The sequence below is a fragment of the Momordica charantia genome, assembly GCF_013281855.1.
Source record: "Momordica charantia cultivar OHB3-1 chromosome 10 unlocalized genomic scaffold, Mcharantia_2.0 BLBB01000010.1, whole genome shotgun sequence".
In the NCBI taxonomy this organism is placed as follows: domain Eukaryota; kingdom Viridiplantae; phylum Streptophyta; class Magnoliopsida; order Cucurbitales; family Cucurbitaceae; genus Momordica; species Momordica charantia.
In genome coordinates this window covers 7,023,954-7,043,641 of record NW_028275158.1, presented here as the reverse complement: position 1 = coordinate 7,043,641, position 19,688 = coordinate 7,023,954, and the positions used below count along the sequence as shown (strand labels likewise).

General features: G+C 32.1%; 2 protein-coding genes across 2 annotated transcripts; one reads left to right on the top strand and one right to left on the bottom strand.

The window, feature by feature from the left end:
* The first annotated feature begins 5,623 nt into the window (after positions 1-5,623).
* LOC111008208 (phytoene synthase 2, chloroplastic) lies at positions 5,624-9,007 on the top strand. The gene is made up of 5 exons (XM_022280838.2): positions 5,624-6,156; positions 6,600-6,650; positions 7,560-7,732; positions 8,169-8,404; positions 8,489-9,007. The coding sequence occupies exons 1-5, from the start codon at positions 5,805-5,807 to the stop codon at positions 8,838-8,840; spliced, it is 1,164 nt and encodes a 387-aa protein (XP_022136530.1). The 5' UTR covers positions 5,624-5,804; the 3' UTR covers positions 8,841-9,007.
* Positions 9,008-10,981: 1,974 nt separating this feature from the next.
* LOC111008207 (BTB/POZ domain and ankyrin repeat-containing protein NPR1) lies at positions 10,982-16,509 on the bottom strand. The gene is made up of 4 exons (XM_022280837.2): positions 15,212-16,509; positions 13,936-14,695; positions 12,605-12,802; positions 10,982-11,541 (listed from the first exon to the last, which is right to left on the bottom strand). The coding sequence occupies exons 1-4, from the start codon at positions 15,755-15,757 to the stop codon at positions 11,276-11,278; spliced, it is 1,770 nt and encodes a 589-aa protein (XP_022136529.1). The 5' UTR covers positions 15,758-16,509; the 3' UTR covers positions 10,982-11,275.
* Positions 16,510-19,688: the final 3,179 nt, after the last annotated feature.

Sequence of the window (19,688 nt, the reverse complement as noted above, 5' to 3'; positions counted from 1 at the left end):
ATGAGTTACAATGTTGAGATAGAATAAATTTAAAATATAACATGAATATTTGATTTAGAGCTAAATTTGTCTAATTGTGACATGACTCGACCTATTAACATCGATATGAAAGTTTAGATGGTAATTAATATATTAAATGATTTTCCATCAATTGACCAATTCAATTAATTATAGGACATGATATTGAAATTTTAAATTAAGTAATGAGATGGTCGCCCATTATATAAGTGGTTTTTCATGTTAATGTTTTGTTGTTGTTCCCCCTTTTCTATTATTTTATTATTTATTATTTTTTTCCTTCTTCTTCATTGTTTTGTTTTGGGTGTGATTGTAATATTTCTAAGGTATTAAAATATAATAGATTTAATTATAAGTTAAAGTTTAGTCTCTAAATTTTTAAAATTGTATACATTTAGTTTTTTTTAGATACACGTATATTTTGTCCTTATACTAAGAGCATTAAAAAGAGATAAAAAAAACTAACTCAACCCAACATAATATAAAATCATAAATTTTATTAGCATTGTTAATCTAAGATTCACTCATTCGAGCTCGCTTTTTCTATTCCTAACAAAAAAAAATAATAATAATAATTTTAAACCCAAATCCAAATGGTACGAATCAAGTTGTTTGGGATCTTGGAGTAATCAATTTCATAGCTCTACCTAACAATTATGAGGTGTGAATTTTGATTGAACCCTGATCTAGCGGATCCAACCCAATTTTTTATTGATTGGCTTGAGTTGGATTTATAACTTAACAAAGGTTGTTCGAGTTTTAGGAATCTACCACCTAAACAATTGGATTAGATCTAGAATATTACAAAACTCAATCCAACCCAACTTAGAAACGTCCTTATACATTTCAAAAAATTTTCTTAAACTGTGGTTGACATGTTTACCTATTGTTAATTCTATTAGTTTAATATTAATATGGGCATAGCTCAACTTAATTAGGGTATTAGACGAAAGTTCACGCCCTCCCTCACAAAAAAGAAATCCACTAATTTAATTATTATTGTTTTTTTTTAATTTAGATTTTACTAGTAGACTCATTGTAGATGTTGAAAATTCTCTTATGGACAAAGAATATGTTTAAAGGCTTAATAAATGCTATCACGTAGGGATTGAGTAGAGATTGGTTCACGCAAGGCAAATACATGCCACCATGTATGACGACTTAGATATATCAAACTAATATATGGTTAAACAAAGACCTATCTTAAAATTATAACGGTTTAATTTAAGCCATGTCGAGCGACTTTGTCACATGCTGAGCACGTAATGTAATATATGTTAGTCGTGTAACATCTATTGAGTAACCACTACTACAAAATATGGAATAGACTATACTAGCTTTTAGACATTCAACTACGCTTTTCAAAAAATATGTAGTCTAATATTCAAGAAATTGACGTAACCATAGTCTAAAAAATGCACGGATGTACAGACCTTGATTTTTAGCAACCATGGTTTAACAATATGTAATAGACTACGACTACGACTTTAGAACAAAGAGTAGTCTAAAATCCTACTTTAAACAATGGATATAAAAACCAATGTCTATACATATGTGTATTGATCTACTTTTGATTACGGTTGTGGTCTAAAATCTCACTTTACACTACGGTTCAAAAAAACAGTGGTCTATAAGATAGATATGAGATTATTTTTTACTACGAGTGTGGTCTAAAATCTTCTTCTTCACCGTAGTAAAAAAATCTCATGGTCTATAGGTCAAATATTAGTAGAATTTAGATCAATAGTTATTAACATTATCTTTAGCTAAGTACTAATTGAGTTGAGAATGAACCAATAATTAATCAAAATCTAACAAATATCCATAAATTTTACATTAATATCAATAGAATTCAACATGTTCGATTTTTTTTCTTCTAATTATTGTCGATATGGACATGATTTAGTGGGTAAGATATCTCTATTTTCTCTAAGAAAATGGATATACGTCTCATATGTAATATTATATTCTTTAAAAAGAATATATATCAATAATAAATTGATATTGGGCCAATTTTTTAAGATGGATTATTTTTCTTTCCCAAATGGCATTGAGATTGCATAGGAGTAGAAGTTGAAAGGCTAATGCAATATTTGGAGAGACATAAAAATTGGTAGAATGTATAACTTTTGCCTTGGCCACATGTCTTTGTACTCTCTAATTCATGAAAGATGAAAGGACCAATTTGCAAAAATTATATATGCAACGCTATATATAGATTGTTAAGTTGAACACGCTTAACTTTGAAGTTTTTTTTATTGAGTCGAAAAAAAATGGTGTCTTTGTTATATATGCAGTAACTATTAATTCTTTTAAGTTTTTTTTTTTAACCATACTTCCATGATCTCAAGATCTCTTTGATTCGAATATGGTGCCGGTTCATCTATATATCACTCATTTCTATTCGAGCGTCACAAAAAATGGTAAAAATACCAAAATATATAAAAATTAAAAATGAACAACTATATTTTATATGTTTAAAGAATCACATGATATGATATGTTATTTTAATAGAAAAAAACATTAATTAAGGTACCAATATATTTTTTAATGAATTATTTAATTATGTGTTATCTATCTTTCTTTGATCGTTTAGTATATGATATTGAATTTTTTGAAATCATCTTCCGTCGTTCTAAATAAATAAAGTATAACTAAATATTAAATAAAATTGTCAAAAACTCAATCAAATTTAATTATGATAAGATCAGAAAAGTTAAGAAATTAGGTTAGGACAAATTATATTTTTTTTAATACTTCCTTTATGTGTAGACTCGAATTTGGTAGGGTGTTATATTAAATAGGGAAGAAATAATGTTGTAATCCTAAAATTAATATTTAATTTGAAGATAACTTTAACATTTTGAATATATTCTTAATAGTTCGTGGCCAAACATGAGTATAACTCAACGTAATTGCCACCTACTCCTTCCAATCAGATCGAAAGTTCAAATTCCTATATCCCAATTTGTTATATTAAAAAAAAAAATTCCTCCCTCAGATGAGCTTAACATTTTAAAACAATCATTTTTTCCCTTAAAATTTGGCTAAAATTCCAAAAGTATTTAAAAGAAAAGTAACAAATGAAATAATGAAAATTTAACTAAACTTAATTTCTAAAAATAATAAAGACAAAATCATTATCAAATCAAACAAAATTACACACTAAAAATTAGAAAGTGAATGGGCTGGTTCCAATCGTAAGTTTTCTATACCACCCATCACCCATGTGCCTCTCGCATGCATGCATGGTGGTAGGTTGGTAAGAAATTTAATATTTACGTGTGACAAAAATATTTTACTTAAAATTCCATAAAATATTCAATCAATGAATTTTCTTAGTAAAAGTCTTAATTTTATTTTCAAATTAATACTAGACATGATTAACATGGAGAAGGGAATGAAAAAAAAAAACAAATATTTAAATTAGAAAAAGAAAGAAGAAAAAAAAGTTAAATTAATGTCCTATTTTCTACTTGAAAAGATTTGGAGTTATTTTTTAATTCAATTTTCCATAACAAGTGAAAAGGAAACGATGATTGATTTTATGAAAAAAAAAAAAAAAACAAAACTACTATTACTTCATCAACTTGGAATATTGCAAATCATCCCTCTTACATTTTGCCTTTTTCCTTAAATCTACAACCTCAAAAACTTGTTCTAAATAATTAAAATGTAACTAAATACTCAATCAATTTATCGCAAAATTAATTCAATTTTATCTATTATTGATCCATAAGAGAAACAAACAGGTTGGACTAAATTTAATATTTTCAATATATTTTTGATACTAATACAGTAGGAAGGAACAATAGCATTATAATTTTAAAGTAAATCTAATATTTTCGTTATATTATTATCGTTCATTCATAAGTGTGGCTTAGATATTCACGAACCAATAAACTTAAATAAAATCGAGCGAGAGGAAATTACGTGGTAGGACGTCCAATCCTGAAAGGAACTAAAATACAATTAGATTTTAGAAATATAAAGGGTTCTCTCCCTGCTCAATTTATTAGTTTCATTAATTTAATAATTAATAAAAGCATTGGGTTTCTTCTAATTGATCTTGTCAAACATTTTGATCATTAAAGAATCTTAGTGCTTACTCCTTAAGTCAAACAACTTATTTTTCTAATCATTAAATGGTTGTTAAAAACCAGGTCTTGAACCATTATTTTTCTTTATTTTGTACTTTATTTAAAAAAGTTCTAGTTAAATTAAAAAGAAAACTGAATTTTCTTTTAAAAAATAAAAACTATAAATGCCTCTTGTTTCCTTAAAAAATTTACTAAGATTTCAAAACCACCTTTAAAATTCGATCAAACAAGATGTGTCGAAAGATTGAACTCGTATTGAAGATACATGTCAATTATGATTAAACTTGTGCACGTTTTGGCCAAACATAATTGTTTTGAGATGGAAACAGTTGTTTTATTATTAAAAATAAAAATGAATGTGGGTCCCACTCATAAGTTTTCTATATCACCCATGTGCCTCTCACATGCCTGGATGGTGGCCTAAGCTGACTTTTCAAAGGTAGTTTAGTTGGGCAATTTATTTTAAAAAATACTCTGCTTCAAAAATATTAGAGAAAATATTTTCCGAGTGAAAATTTGATTTTTTGAACTTTTATAAAATATTCAATCAATGAGTTTTAACCTTAATTTTCATTCATTACACATTTTTTGTCATAAAAAAGTGAAAAAAGAAGTCCGTTGTAGAAAATTACATTTTTCTTTATTTTAATTCTCAAGATCATCCATATTTTAATAAGCACACTGTTACTCCTCGCAACGAATATTATTAAGTCAATTTAGTAAGATGCTTTCCTCCTCCGTTTTAACAGAGTAATAAAATGATTATTTGAGAGCGTTATCAGGCATGTAGATCTTGTTAAAGAATTATGTTCGAAACAAATTTTTTTGGACTAAAAATTAAGAAAAATATGTATTTATATTACTATTTAAGAAAGTTTTCCAAATTTTTTTAATATGTTTTAAAATAACTAAATATATCCCTTCTTTTGAAATTACGACTTTATTTATAATAGCTTTTACAACATTTCTGATTATGATTCTTAAAACTAGTTCTAAAATAAAAAACAAGAGCATGTTCTAAAAATAATTTAAAACTATAAATGATGAATTTGAAACTCTAAATCAAGTAATCATATTGAATCAACACACTATCATGGATGCTTCATTGGTTCAAAATGGTCAATATAAAGCCTGAGGGAGCTACCTACTTAAAAAATTAAATCCTGTGTGTTTTCTGTGAGCATAAGCGGGCTGAACAGTGTGAATATAAAAAAAAAAAATAAAATTAAACAGTTAACACCAATCCTTTTTAACACTACTTTTTTGCTAATTTTATTGGAGTTACAAACTACTATTTTTGGTCCAAGTAGAGGCCATATTCACTCCATCATAAGGACCACAATCCTAGTGCCCCTAGTAAAACTTTTGAAGGACAAAGATGATATGAGGTTTTAACTCTGTCCACAAATGCTTCCATTTCTGATCTTTGGGATGAGACAGCATATTCCCGTATGCCGGTGCATGTCCTTGAAATACCACCATAAAACAAGTTGAAAAGTTTTTAATTTTCTATTGCCCCAATCCAAAATGGTCAAAAATTGCTAGTCACCCATTTACCCTCTGTCTCTCTTTCAATCTCTCTGGCTCTCAAAACCCCCCAAATGTAAAAGGCTTCAAAAAGCTGCAGAGAGAAGTAGAAGACCCAATTAAAATATTGAGGGGGTTTTCTGGCTGGTTGTGGAGGAGATGTCTGGTGTCAATGCAAACTCTCTGCTGAGCCCCAAGCCTAGAATCAGCAGCAAATGGGCAACTGGGTCCAAACTCTGCTCCAGATTGAGCTTCTCTTCTGGTGGGGTTTCAGCTTCCTCTGCGGCTGTGGCGAACCCTTCGTCAAGATCCTCTGAAGAAAGGGTCTATGAAGTGGTGCTGAAGCAAGCGGCTCTAGTGAGAGAGCCCAAGAGAGAGAGGGAGAGAGAGAAAGCTTTGGATTGGGAAAAACCCGTCCAAAATGAGGGCGTCCCAGATGGGAATCTGTTGGCTGAGGCCTATGCTCGCTGTGGTGAGGTCTGTGCTGAGTACGCCAAAACATTTTACTTGGGTATACACACTCTCTCTCTCTCTCTGCTACTGTTTCATTTCTGAGTGAAATGCTTTTGGTTCAGTTTGATCAAGTCTATTTGGTTTCTGCCATCAAGTTTTGATAATTCCATGACAATTTTTTAGTGTTGTTGTCTTGGGGATATAAACTGTTGGGTTGCCAAGAAAATTGAACAGAGAATGACAATTTTGGAATGTTTTCTGTTATTGTGATGTCTTTCGCTGTGGCTGGAATTGGGTTCAAACAATTTGACCCTTTACTCCCCTTGTTAGTTCTAGATTGTTATAAAGAGGCTAAGTTTTGTTATCATCAGAGATTCTTTTGGAAAACCATTCACATTTCTCAACTTTTCAAATCTGCAAAAATGGGGAGAATAGAACACCAGTTAGATTTTAACATCCCAATTATAATTGTTTGATTGAGCCTTTCGTTGCTATTCTCAGGGACACAGCTTATGACACCGGAGCGACAAAGAGCAGTGTGGGCAATTTACGGTATTGGTTGCCCTCTTTCTCCATCATGTTATCTTTTTGTCTACTGCAATTTTTTCCATTTCTATAGACCAAGTTGCTTGTTGGTTGGACATGGCAGTGGAAAGCCAATGTATTGCTCCAAATTGTAGCCATGCTTTCCTAGTAGTTTCTCTTGATGATTCTGGTTTTGCTTTTTCCTTTAAAAGACACGTAGTATCATAAGTTTTTTCGTAACTTTTGTATCATTTCTTTAAGATTTGTAGTTAAGTTAGGTAACAATATGAAATGACAGTTAATTTGGAGACGATTCTTTATCAATATTCTTCTTATTTAATAATCGTTAGTATCGGGGACCCAATCTTTGCATTAGGTTCATGTCCCACCCCTTACTTATCTTCGTAGTTTTTTCGAGAGTAAGAATTTTTTCAATTTGAGAGCTTTGTTGTTGAACCCTGTGAATTGCATGAAAGCAGGATACTCCAGAGGTCTCGAAGGGGCATGGAAACACATAAAAACTCTGGAATGAAATTATCTCTTTATTTAGTCCGACTTAGTGAGATGACAGAATCCATAAAATATCTTTCAAATATAACATAGATTCTTGCAATGCAATATAGTTGGACTCTCTTGTGGATCCGAATGAAACATCCACAAAGGTTTGTCGTATAGAAATTTGATTCAATACATCTAGTTGACTCTCTGGAGGAGAGTATCTCCAAACATATTGAGCTTCCGATCACTACATTTCCAATCCTGTTACTTTTTATTTGTTTTTCGATCATAATTTACCATCCCAGGGCCTGATATTTGCTGTGCTATCCTTTTTTATAATGCTATTGATATGTCCTTTGTCATCCACTATTCTGAACATTCTTTTTGATGTTGTCTTCATTTTTTGAACTTTCAAGAGTGTAACTCTCTGTAATGCAGTGTGGTGCCGAAGGACTGATGAGCTTGTGGACGGACCAAATGCTTCGCACATCACCCCCAAGGCTCTCGAGAGATGGGAAAAGAGACTAACGGATCTTTTCGAGGGTCGACCGTATGATATGTATGATGCTGCTCTTTCTGATACTGTCTCAAAATATCCTGTCGACATTCAGGTAAACTCACTTGGTTTAGAAGTTAAAATTGTACAATGTTTCCTTTCCTTGCTCTGCATTCCTTCCTCTGTGATATGTGAACTTTAGGCTGCCATGACTGAGATCTTGTGAAACTTAACAAAAAATAAAATCCCAATGAACAAATTATGACGTTTTTTTTACAGTACAATAACAACAAAAATAAATTATCACAATTTAGAGGATGTTTTTGCCTTCGTTTTGTCAGTCGTTAAATGAGTTCTAGCTCTTCTTTGCTATAGTTTGGATTGGCAGTTACCGACGTTCGAACTAATCAAAAGCATTTGAATTAAAACTAGCCACAACGATTTAACTACTATCGCTTCGAGTTCAGGAGGTCTAAATTCCTTTATCATCTAGCTACATCTGCGTATGTTTTGTTCCACTTAGCATGAAATGATACATTATGTCTCGACAGCCCTTCAAGGACATGATCGAAGGAATGAGGTTGGACTTGCGAAAATCAAGATACGAGAACTTCGATGAGCTTTACCTCTATTGCTACTATGTTGCTGGGACTGTAGGGCTCATGAGTGTTCCTGTCATGGGATTAGCACCCGAGTCGAAAGCTTCAGTAGAGAGCGTCTACAATGCAGCATTGGCTCTCGGACTTGCCAATCAACTCACTAACATTCTCAGAGACGTAGGAGAAGAGTAAGCTTCCTTCCATTATCTTTCTAGAACGATCGAAATTGTTTTGCTTCCAAGCGGAATTGCCTCACGTTTTGTTTCCCACAGTGCTAGGAGGGGAAGAGTGTACCTCCCACAAGACGAGTTGGCACAGGCGGGGCTGTGCGACGACGACATATTCCGAGGGAAAGTGACCGAGAAGTGGCGGAGTTTCATGAAAGGACAGATAAAAAGAGCAAGGAGGTTGTTTGATGAGGCTGAGGAGGGGATTGGAGAGCTGAATGCAGCCAGTAGATGGCCAGTGTGGGCATCTCTAATGCTTTATAAGCAAATATTGGATTCAATTGAAGCAAATGACTATGACAACTTCACCAAAAGGGCTTATGTAGGCAAAGCAAAGAAACTACTATCACTTCCCATAGCCTTTGGAAGAGCTGTGGTGGGGCCCTCAACAAGATAGATTTTTTCTTTTTAATTTCTTTTTTCTTTTCTGTGATTATTCAATGTGTTTAGCTAATTGTAAATTTTAGATGTTAGATGTGGTTTGAAGCAAATTGACTTCACAAAAGAAAAGCCTTGAATTGGTACAAATTATGGAATGAAAAATTCTTAAATTTGTATGGTCAATTTCCTAAACTTAAAAAAAAAACAGAAATCACTTCCCTCTATTCTATTGATTGGGAGTGAAAATTATTTTGTTATTGTCAAAATCACTTCCCTTTCCATTTATAATGTTCGGTAATTAAAAAATTGATTTTAGGAAAGTTTGAAATCACTTTACGATGTGTCTAGGAGTGATGGTAGAATTAACGATTTTGATAAAAGAGATTCAAGTATACTTGATTTTTTAAAATCATCATCCAAGTATATTCTAAAAATCAATTAAAAAAATCTTTGACATGGTAGTATTTCCAGTGACTTATATTTTGATTGGAGGATGCTGTATTTTCGGGATTGGATTACTATAGGATCTCCCTTTCAAAATCGGACGTGAAAATTTCTTTTCATCCGGCTAAAGTAGTTACATTGAGTTCCCACTTTACTCAAGTTCTCAATTAAGACCAAACAACATTTCATTTATTCTTTTTCTTTTTTATTTTAATTTTCTGAGTTCTTTAATATATCAATTACAACATAAAAAAAAAAGTTGACATTTTTTAGTATTCTATTTCCTCAAAATGACGAATCCCTTTAATTAAAAGGAGTAGAATTTAAATAACCTCTTTTAAACAAAAAAAAAAAAAGTGACCTTTTTTTTTTCTTGTCTCATCCACAAACTATATTGCTTTTCTTTTTTTTTATTATAATTAATTGATTTTTATCCGGGAATATGTTAACTTGAAACTCAATTAGTTAAAACATATATCTTCCACCAAAATGTTAGAAGTTCGAATATCCGACCTAACATGTTGAATTCAATAAAAGAAAGAATTTAGATTTGAAGGAGAGGAGTACACGCCTTCAACGTTGAGTTATGTTGATATTCACAAATATAAATGTATTAAAAATTTGGAAAGAACACCCAAGAGTTCAAATCTCCATGCACTTTAATTATTAAAAGAAAGACCTATTATATGATTTTAGTACGATGTTTTTTTTATTCATTTCACCGTGTCAAATTTTATATAAATCAATACAAAAAGAGAAGTAGAAAAGGACAATTTAATTGAAAGAAAAAAAAAAGAAACACTATCATCATATTTATTATCCTAAGTCGTGAAAAAAAGGACCTAATTTTCATAGAGAGAGACTCTATTTGCATTTATTTATACCATAATTGAAATGACAAAATAGATAATAGTCAACAATATATGCATTTGGGTAAATCCACTTTAGAAATATTTATTTTGTTTTATTATTATTTTAAGGATAGAAATATTAATTTGGAAGCTCTTGGATTTGTCTTTTTTAGCCTATATTCTTAACAAGCTTTTTGTTAAGATTTTCTTTTTTACTTTTTTTTTTTTCCTTTTCTGTTCAATCATCGTTCCTTAGGAAAAAAAACATGAAAAGAAAATAATTTTTATTTATTTTCCTAAATACACAACCGAAAGAGAGTAACATTTTTATTTTGTTTAATAATTCCACTAGGAAGGGTTTCATGAATCACGGATAATGTATTTTTTTTTTAAGAAAAAAATTATTGAGTTGATAACATCATTTTCTAAAACACTTGTATGCTGCTGTTTTTTAAAACGGATTGTTTGAAAATTACTTTTTGTTGGAATAAATATATTTTTCCGTCTACTAAAAGTCATTTCAAACTTACCGTTTAATATGTAAATTTGTCTATTCCAATTCACAAGTTACATAAATTAAGACTTTTGAAACATGTCAATATAATATAATTCAACGATAATTATCATGTATTTTTTTCCTAAAAAAAAAGACTTTTGAAACATGAAACCTGTTGCTCTATAAAATTGAACCAAAAAGTTTAAATAAGAAAAAACAGGAAGAGAAACTCGGGCTAAAAAATTATTGAATGAGACTATTACAACGTGCCTACCCTCAAATGGTATAAAATTACCAATTTTATTATGGCGGTCTCTCCCAATAATTTCTCGTAATATTCGCATGGATCACATCAAGAACAAGATATGTATTAAATTTACTATTTTCCATATTTCCAAAAAGAATAAAGAAAAGAAATTGCTATTTAATCCACTAGGAAAGCGCACAATTTCCTTTTCCCCATAAGCTAACAAGTTAAGAATTATTTTACAGGCCAAAAACAGAAAGGATAGGTTGAGAAAGCAAGATGGGAATTCTTGTCCTATTATACAGAAAAAGCCACAGCACATCTCTACATTCCTGTAAATATCCTTCCAAGGAAAATTCTATGGCACATTTCAACTGTATGTTACCTACAAAAATGTAGCACAACTCTGGCTTCTATTTTCTTCTAACTTTGTGATTTACACCCACTTTTGGTGAGGATGAAGATGAGGAGGAAGATGAAAAACCTGATCGGTTATTCTCTGCCATGTCCTTGCAGAATGCCTTCTGAACATCATCTTTAAGTTCCATGAACCGGGTCTTCTTCTTTCGCTGCTCTTCTGGGGTGCCCTTTTCGAGGAACAGAAGGTCAGGCATGTCGTCTGTCAAGAAGTTGTCGAGAACTTCGGAGCAATGAGGGAAAAAACGTCGACCCGTCCCCACTGCAGTCAGTTGTGAAATGAGTTCATCAGACACTCTCAATTTGATAGAAACAAACTACATTATTACGAGATATCAGAAGTTTGCACATCAACAAGACCTATACTCTATATTCCCGATGTTATCGAGAGATAGAAGATAGAGTCTGGCCCTATTATATTCGGTTCGGTTGCCAAGGAAGTATATTAAATCTGAGGTAGTTAGCTGCTATGGTTTAAACTCATTCCCTTTTAAACCATTTACTAATTACATGAGTTGTTATTGACCACAGGCTAATCCATGATGATTTCTTATCAAGGTTTAGTACTAAGCATGCTTAATGATTATTTGAGAAAATTATGAACGGAAAAATAGAGCACATACATGGAAATACTGTTTATAAACTTAACTTTTGAAAACATAAATCAAAATCAAAATGGTTATCAAATGAGACCAAAGTTATATAGGATAATCTAACGGCTAGAACAATGCATGTAGATCAAAACCTTCATTCAAGCCAACTCATGAACATCCTTGATAGTAATAACAGCCATTTGAATGCCATCGCAGATTAACTTGAGATTTTATAAACATGATTAGCATTTTAAAAATGATTCAAATTACTGTTGAGTGATTAACATGATGTAAGATTTATAGGTAAAGCATTAGGAAGGTAGCGGAATTAGTTAAAATCGGTTGAGGCACGTGAATCTCAAGTTTTTAATTTTTTACAACACCAAATAATGTTGTGCCATTCAACAAAAATTAGGGATAGATGAGTTTGAAATTGGTCGACTTGATAACAGAATTCAATTTAACCCTCAAGGAACAGCCCTGATGATAAGGGCTAGGTAGGCAAAGCTATCTTGGGTAGGCAAAGCCTCCTTAAGAGGTAGGGTGTGCCATGAGCATAAAACAAAGATTTAAATACCCCAATTATATAGTAAAAAATCACATTTTAATTCATATCTCAATTCATGTTAGTAAAATCCCTTCTTCCATATCAAACGTCAGAAAATACTATGATATTAAACTTGTTTCTCTTTTCCCCTCTAGCAAAGAGAATTAAGAGTGTTTTGAAAGTACCTGTTTTAAGTAGAGCTTGCATTCTTGATTGGAGTCTTTTGGTTCCTACAGATGGTGTTTCATTCAAGTCGACCTTCAGCAAGTTGCCTGATGATCCCTTGGCTGATTCACGGCCAGTATATGCTATTGTTGAATCCGCATCCGCAATTTCCATAGCAACCTTGGCCTCGGCAGGGAAAAAAAGACGAGCGAAGGCCACTGAAACAAATGAACGGAATGTTGAGTTCTTGATTTGAGTGTCAAAGATTAAAAATATAATTAGCTTTACAACATTAGGGGAAGAGAAATCAAGGCACCAATTTCAAGATTAATTCTTCCATAATCTTGTATTTTTCTTGTCATTAGAGCCGATCCAAGGCATCATTTTCTAGATTATGATAAATCAAAATTCACCAAAGGTCCAAAGCAAATCCACTTCCATGAGAGAAAAACTAAAATTTTGATAGTGCATGGATCAAAGTTTGTTAGATCAAGTCATTGCTTTGATGGAGAGAATTTTGTTTGAAGTAGCCTATTTCTCCTCTGAACCTTTTCCTCAAGCTGATCTTCAATGTAATAGCTCAAAATACATTTGGCTCAACTTAAATCATAAATTATACAACTCAATTAGACTTTACTGCCATGAATCCTAATAACTCAAAATTTTTTGTTAATGAAGTTTATCAATCATACAAAAATTGACATTAAACTCATGGAATACAATTGTTTTTACTGAGTAATCAAAACAGCAGAATCGCAGTAGTTTAACATAATACAATGTCATTATATTATCAATATGACATCAATCTGGAAAAGTGTCAATTAGTCTATTAACTAACACAATAAAGTTTGAATCAACGTATTAACTTTATAAGTTTCCAGCCCTTACGGCATACATACTAATTTGCACCAGCATACATACTAACAATCAGCCCAATAAAATCTCCATGATAGGTAATGGAAGTTTGAGAAGACAAGTTCAAATGATGTGAGGGACTAGATTTCTGACATGGAGCTTTCTTACTGACACTAACTGTGTGTGAGTATGAACAAACTGTTATTCATTTTAATACATGCTCTCCACACCAAAGCAGACTCTTCCTCGTATTCCTTTGTCCAAGAAGTTTAGCATAATTTCTCCACTATTTTCTAGTGCTTATTAACCTTGTAACATCTTAGCAAGCAAATAAATAAGAAAATTTATAAGCTAGAAGTTTCAAGGGGCATGTGCATCATTGCTAGTAAGGTTAAATACATTTTCAGAGTTTCCTTCTTAGAATCCTAATGGAAAGAAAACTTCAATTGGCTATCTGATGGGAAGCAAAAATGTATATATAATGAGAGAATATCACCTCTGTTTTCTAGATAGTCTAGCATCACGTGCATATCAGCAGGGGAAACCTGAGTTGTCATTTCAATGCTACCAGAAATCGAATTCCTTCGCATCTCTCTCTCCAACACATCAATGCATAACCGATCTTTATTCGATTCCTGTCCCTGGTGAGTCGTCTCATTATAATCCTTAGGCCTAGTCAGCCTCCGACAGATTGCAACAGCAGTTTGTCCATCTTTTGTAGGTTCTAGTGCAGAGGTTCCCTTGTCCAAAAGGGCCACAATGATTTTAGGATCCTTACGCCTTGCTGCGACATGAAGAACCGTTTGTCCCCGATGGTTTTTAAGATTGAGATCTGCCAAGCCTAGATTGAGAACCTCCTTAATGACCTTAGGATCACAATAGCCAGTTGCATAGTGAAGAGCATAAGCATCATCCAAGGTAATATCAGATGATTCGCTTAAAAGAAGTTTCAGTAGTTCAACATCATCAGAATCCAATGCTTTGTGGAGCCTCCTGATTCTCTTCTCGCGATTCAGATCCACTTCTTCCACAATATTTGGTTCAGTCTCTTGCTGAGATTTCATACGCAGTGATTTAATCTCACTTGCAACTTCGCCAGGAAGCTCTCTTTCTATAGACACGGCGTCAAGATCCGACCTTACGACTCTTTGGATGCAGGGGAAGAGTAGCTGGTCCAGATGAAAATGGGATGCAGCAATCAGTATATTCATCACATCTTCCACAAACGCCTTTTCAACAAAATTCAAGAGTCGACGCTGCACAAGTTAGTGAGAGAGAGTTAGATTATAAAACAAATCACGACCAGAAGCACCCAATGAGTTGATTTTGTTTGGCCAAAACAGTATAGGCATTCAACTAAGTGAACTAAATTATGCAGATTAAGCTATCTATTAAGCCGCCTAAGTCAAGCCCATATAAGATAGCCTTAGCCAGTAACCCATGCACAGTCAATTCATACAGAGCAACCATTTACTAGCAGAGCTAATGATCTCGTTCTTAGAAACAGCAATAAGTTCAATTATGCTAAATGCTATCATTCGATTTCACTTTCTTTTTTAATTGATTTCGCCATAAAAGTCTCCATCTGTAAACATATGTTAGAGGAAGTTAGTTACAGTATCGGGCTCAAACGACATATTGATAACAAGGACTATGGAAATTTAATGAATAAAACAATTGATCCAAGTAAGCATTCCACAAAAGAAACCGACCACAAAGCAATATGAATAAGAAATCTAATGAATCTGGGAAAATGTTCAACTAAGTCCTACCTGTACAAGCAAAACCAGCTCTTTCATCTTGAAAGTGGCTGAAGCATACATCAACTCCACAGCATAGTTAATAGCAGGGCCACAAGCATCATGGGCACAGGCCTCGTCCACACAAGTTGACACTTCTGGTGGTGATGGCTTCAGCTTTCCCGTGTACAAATAAGTCAAAATAACCTTGAAAGCTTCAATTCCAACCTTGCCGAAAGGTACCAACTGAGACATACAATACTTTGGCTTCCCATCCTTGGTGGAGCCATCCATTTCCTGCTTAAACAGCTCATGAAAAAACTGGCTCCTAGCAGCCAATAGACAGCGATGAACACCCACCTCCGTGCCCTCAACAACAACGACGGCATCGGTGTAGTCATAGTCAGAATCAACCACTAGCTTCTCCAGGTTTGCACTTAGCTTGCTAAGGCTCATATGGTCAGAATTTGCAGAAGGGTCGTTGCATAATGTGGCAGAAACGTTGGTATAACTGGACCCATTTGACACATAAGATGAGGCGAAACTTGGGGACGAGGAGGGATCACTGGCATTGTCCATGGCTTAAAATACGCTTTTCCACTAATCTAACTCAATAAAGAAGCTCAACAGTAATACAGATTGAGCAAAATTTACCAGCCCCAGTTCCTTAAATCAAAAGGAATCTAAAAACACCAAAGACCGGATTTGGAACGACAACGGATTGAACCAAATATGGAAACAAATACAGTTATTACCTAATCGAATCCGTGGCAATTATGTCGTCAATAATCAGACAAACATAGACAACCGAAACTCCACAGCCAGAAATGGAATCAAACTACTACTGCTTACAAAGAACTTCAGACCCAAAACTTACTCGAACGAAAAAACATCGCAAAAGATCAATCCAAAAACAGAGCAAAAACAATAAGGGCAAGGCAAGTTCTGGCAAGAGGGGGAGGGTCAGGATTGCTTACAAAGACACCCTTTTGACCGAAATTAATAATCACAGAAGCTAGAGTTTATGATCTGAATCACAGGCAGGATTCAGGAAGAACAGCTAGAAGAGGACTGACCGTGTTGACCCAGGAAAAATTCGGAGAAAGAATCGACAAAAAAGAAGAGATAAATCACAGAAATCGAACATAACTGCAAAGAAAAAATCAATAAATTTACAGGAAGTTCACGAATCAGCACATGTAATCAAAAGGGTTTGAAGAAGGAGGGAAAATTCTTATGGGCACAGCACAGATTTCTCAGAGATGCAGAGAGAAAGAGGAGGAAGAAAGAAGAAGAGAAGAAGCACAGTTGACCCAACAAAAGAAATGGAAGACCCATTAACAGTTAATTACACGTTGTGGAAATTAATTACTCCATAATCCTATAATTAAGTTAAGTACTTTTCTTTAACCAAATTTAAATCAATAAATGTTTATATAACTTCTTATTATTATTAAATTATTAATTAATAACGTAATTTTTGTATTATTATTGATAATGTGATTGGTTTTTCTCAAGAAAAAGATAATGTGATTGGTGGTGCATGGGTTTGATTCTCAAATTTCCAACTTGACTCATGTTAATTCAAAATGACGATATTGTCCCTATATATATATAATTTTTTTTATTTAAATCTATTTCCACTTCTTTTAATTTATTTTGATTTTTTTAAAAGTTGTCCCCACCAACCATCATTTTCTCTCTTTTACATCTAGGTATTTATTATTTTAAGGAAAATATTGTTAAATAAAGTAATGAAATTATTAATTAGAGTGGTTTATGTCACGTACGTCGTGGTCTCATGAGCATATATTAGTTTTTTTTTAATTCAATTTAGTTCAATTTTTAGTTTGATTATTTTATAAATCATTAGTCTTGATTATTAAAGCGCTTTTTAAGTATCTTTGACTCATTAATTATTAAAAATTGTTTTTGACTCATTGACTTCATTCTTAATCTATTTTTATAGGTTAACATAAATATAACTTAATTAACTAAGACGTCTGGATATCCACTCACTTCTTTCTTTGTTTGAAAATAAAATCTCTCAGGATACATATTTTATATTTTAAAATATAAGTCGAAAATTTTGTTAAACAAATAAGAAACCGAAACTTCGGCCTAATGACTTACCTATTTGAGTTTCAATTTAATTTTCTACTTCATTTATTAGTTTTTATTATGATTTAACTAGATGATCAAATGAGATGATAATTAGTTAAGGTTTAGACCTCATCTTCATCGACACTCTTTTAGTGTTTTTTTTTGTTATATTTTAAAAATACCTATTTTGATATATAAACTTTTAAAAAACTATCCTTTTGATTTCTGTTATTAATATGTCATCTATTAAGTAATAGATCAGCGATGGAATGAGATTAGAATCTGATTGAGAAGAGAAGGAGAATAAGTGCTTTCCAAACTAACATTGGCGACGACACTAACAATCTATTATTTCATTTATGGGAAAAAAATATATTGACAAAATAGTCATTTTTAAATTTTAGAAACAAAGGTAAAAAATATCATGACTAAAATGAAAATAAAAAATTAAACGCAAATGTGAAAAATACGTGTTTTGAATTACATTGACCAAAATGAAAATAAAAAAAAAAATTATTGTGAGATTTGCCCCATTTCATAAATCTTCATAATTCTCTTTATTTATTTTTTTCTTATATTTTCCATTAATCTCCACCATCATCCTTTCTTACCATAAATTCAATGACCAAGATTCATCCTCGAAACTCTATTTAAAGTCACAAAGTTCATCCTTCCCTACACCAATTATCAAAGTAAACATCTTTCCCTCTTCAAATTATTTTGCTCTCAAATTTTCATATTCTCCACATAAAAAGTTGTCCATATTTTTTTGTGAGATATACATCGTGGCTTTTTAGTCATTGCTTTAGTGTGAAATTTGTAAATCTATTTTGGTAAGTTATTTCTTGTATTGCTTATTTTTAAATGCAATTTGGGTTTTTGTATTAAGGTGTGGATTCATCTTGGGTTGTGAGAAAATTGGATATCCCGAACCAGTAAAAAAAAAAAAAGGGTTTCTCTTTAGAACAAAAAGAGGGTCGATCAGTTTGGTTCTCACACCTGCAAGAGAGTCGTTGCAGGGGAATGGAGTAAAGATTTCCGAACCACAATAAAAATTCACTCGTTTTAATTTATGCATTTTAATTTCATTTGATTTTTTTATTATTAATTTTATTGCTGAAACCAAAAAGTCGATATGCAACCTTATTCACCCCCTGTCACCATAGGATCCTACATAAAGAGATTAAAATTGTACACCGGTGTGGTGCTACGTCCAATACCCTCTAATGTCTAAATTAACAAAGAGTTTTGTTGAGAGTAGCAGAAGTAGAATTCTTAGAGCGTACCTCACACGCCACTCTCTCCTGCCTCTCATTTATAGAGGGAGTCTTATTGGGTTGGTTCGGTTAGATTGACTGGACTGAATTCAGTTGATTCGGATATGGTTTAATTTGGTGGTTTGACTCATGTTGCTTCCTTTGTCTTCAACTTATACAAACCTTGTAGGGTAATTTCACTCATAATATAATATATTATGTATAATCGCATAAATGTTTGAATAAAAATTTGTTTCATTTTGCACTATACTTTCCAAATGTGTCTATTTCAGTCTTTTATTTTTTCTTAAGAAAAGAGTTACTATTTTAATCCTTAACCTTTACTTTAATTTTAACAAATTAATAAAATTGTTTCGAATATGTACATTAATATATTAACATGAGCATGTATTCAAAATACATATGTTATTGAGAGCGCGAGTATATTGGATAAATAAATTTTTTGTGGCAAAATAATGTAACAAGACCCAAAATTATTACTTTTTTTTTCTTTTAGTTTAAGAGACTATATACATCATAAAAATCGTGCGACTAAAACAGTTTTTTTTTCCTTTGCAAAAAAAAAAACAGATTTTTTTAGTGCAAAGATTAACATACACATTTAAAAATTTTGATTTAAAAATTGAAATAAAATAAACCTAAAATTTTGGTGGGACATTAGGATTTAAAAAAACAGCTTAGGGAGACCATTTTTTTTTTACAACAAATGTAACTGGGAGAATTAGATTTTCGAAATTGAGGAAGTAAATGAGTAGTTTATCTATTAAACTATGTCCGAATTGACATTTAGTCATTTTTATTTAAATTGCGTTCAAATGATAGTGAAGCTTTTTAATAAAAAAGAATTCATGAGAGAGTGGTCGTGGTCGGAGGCTAAAAAAACCTATATACTTAGAGTAGCTAGTACAAAAAGATTTTCATACTACCTTCATATATTTAAAAATGACGTTAAAATAAAATAATATATCACTTAATAATATATCAAATTGTGAATCAAATGAATAACTAATATCGTCGTATTATAAATATCTTTATCAGGAGTTGGCCCTATTTCACTCGATTATGGCAAGTCCGATGGCCACCTATACTATAATACTATCGTGTTTGAAACTTTGAACATGACTTTCTTA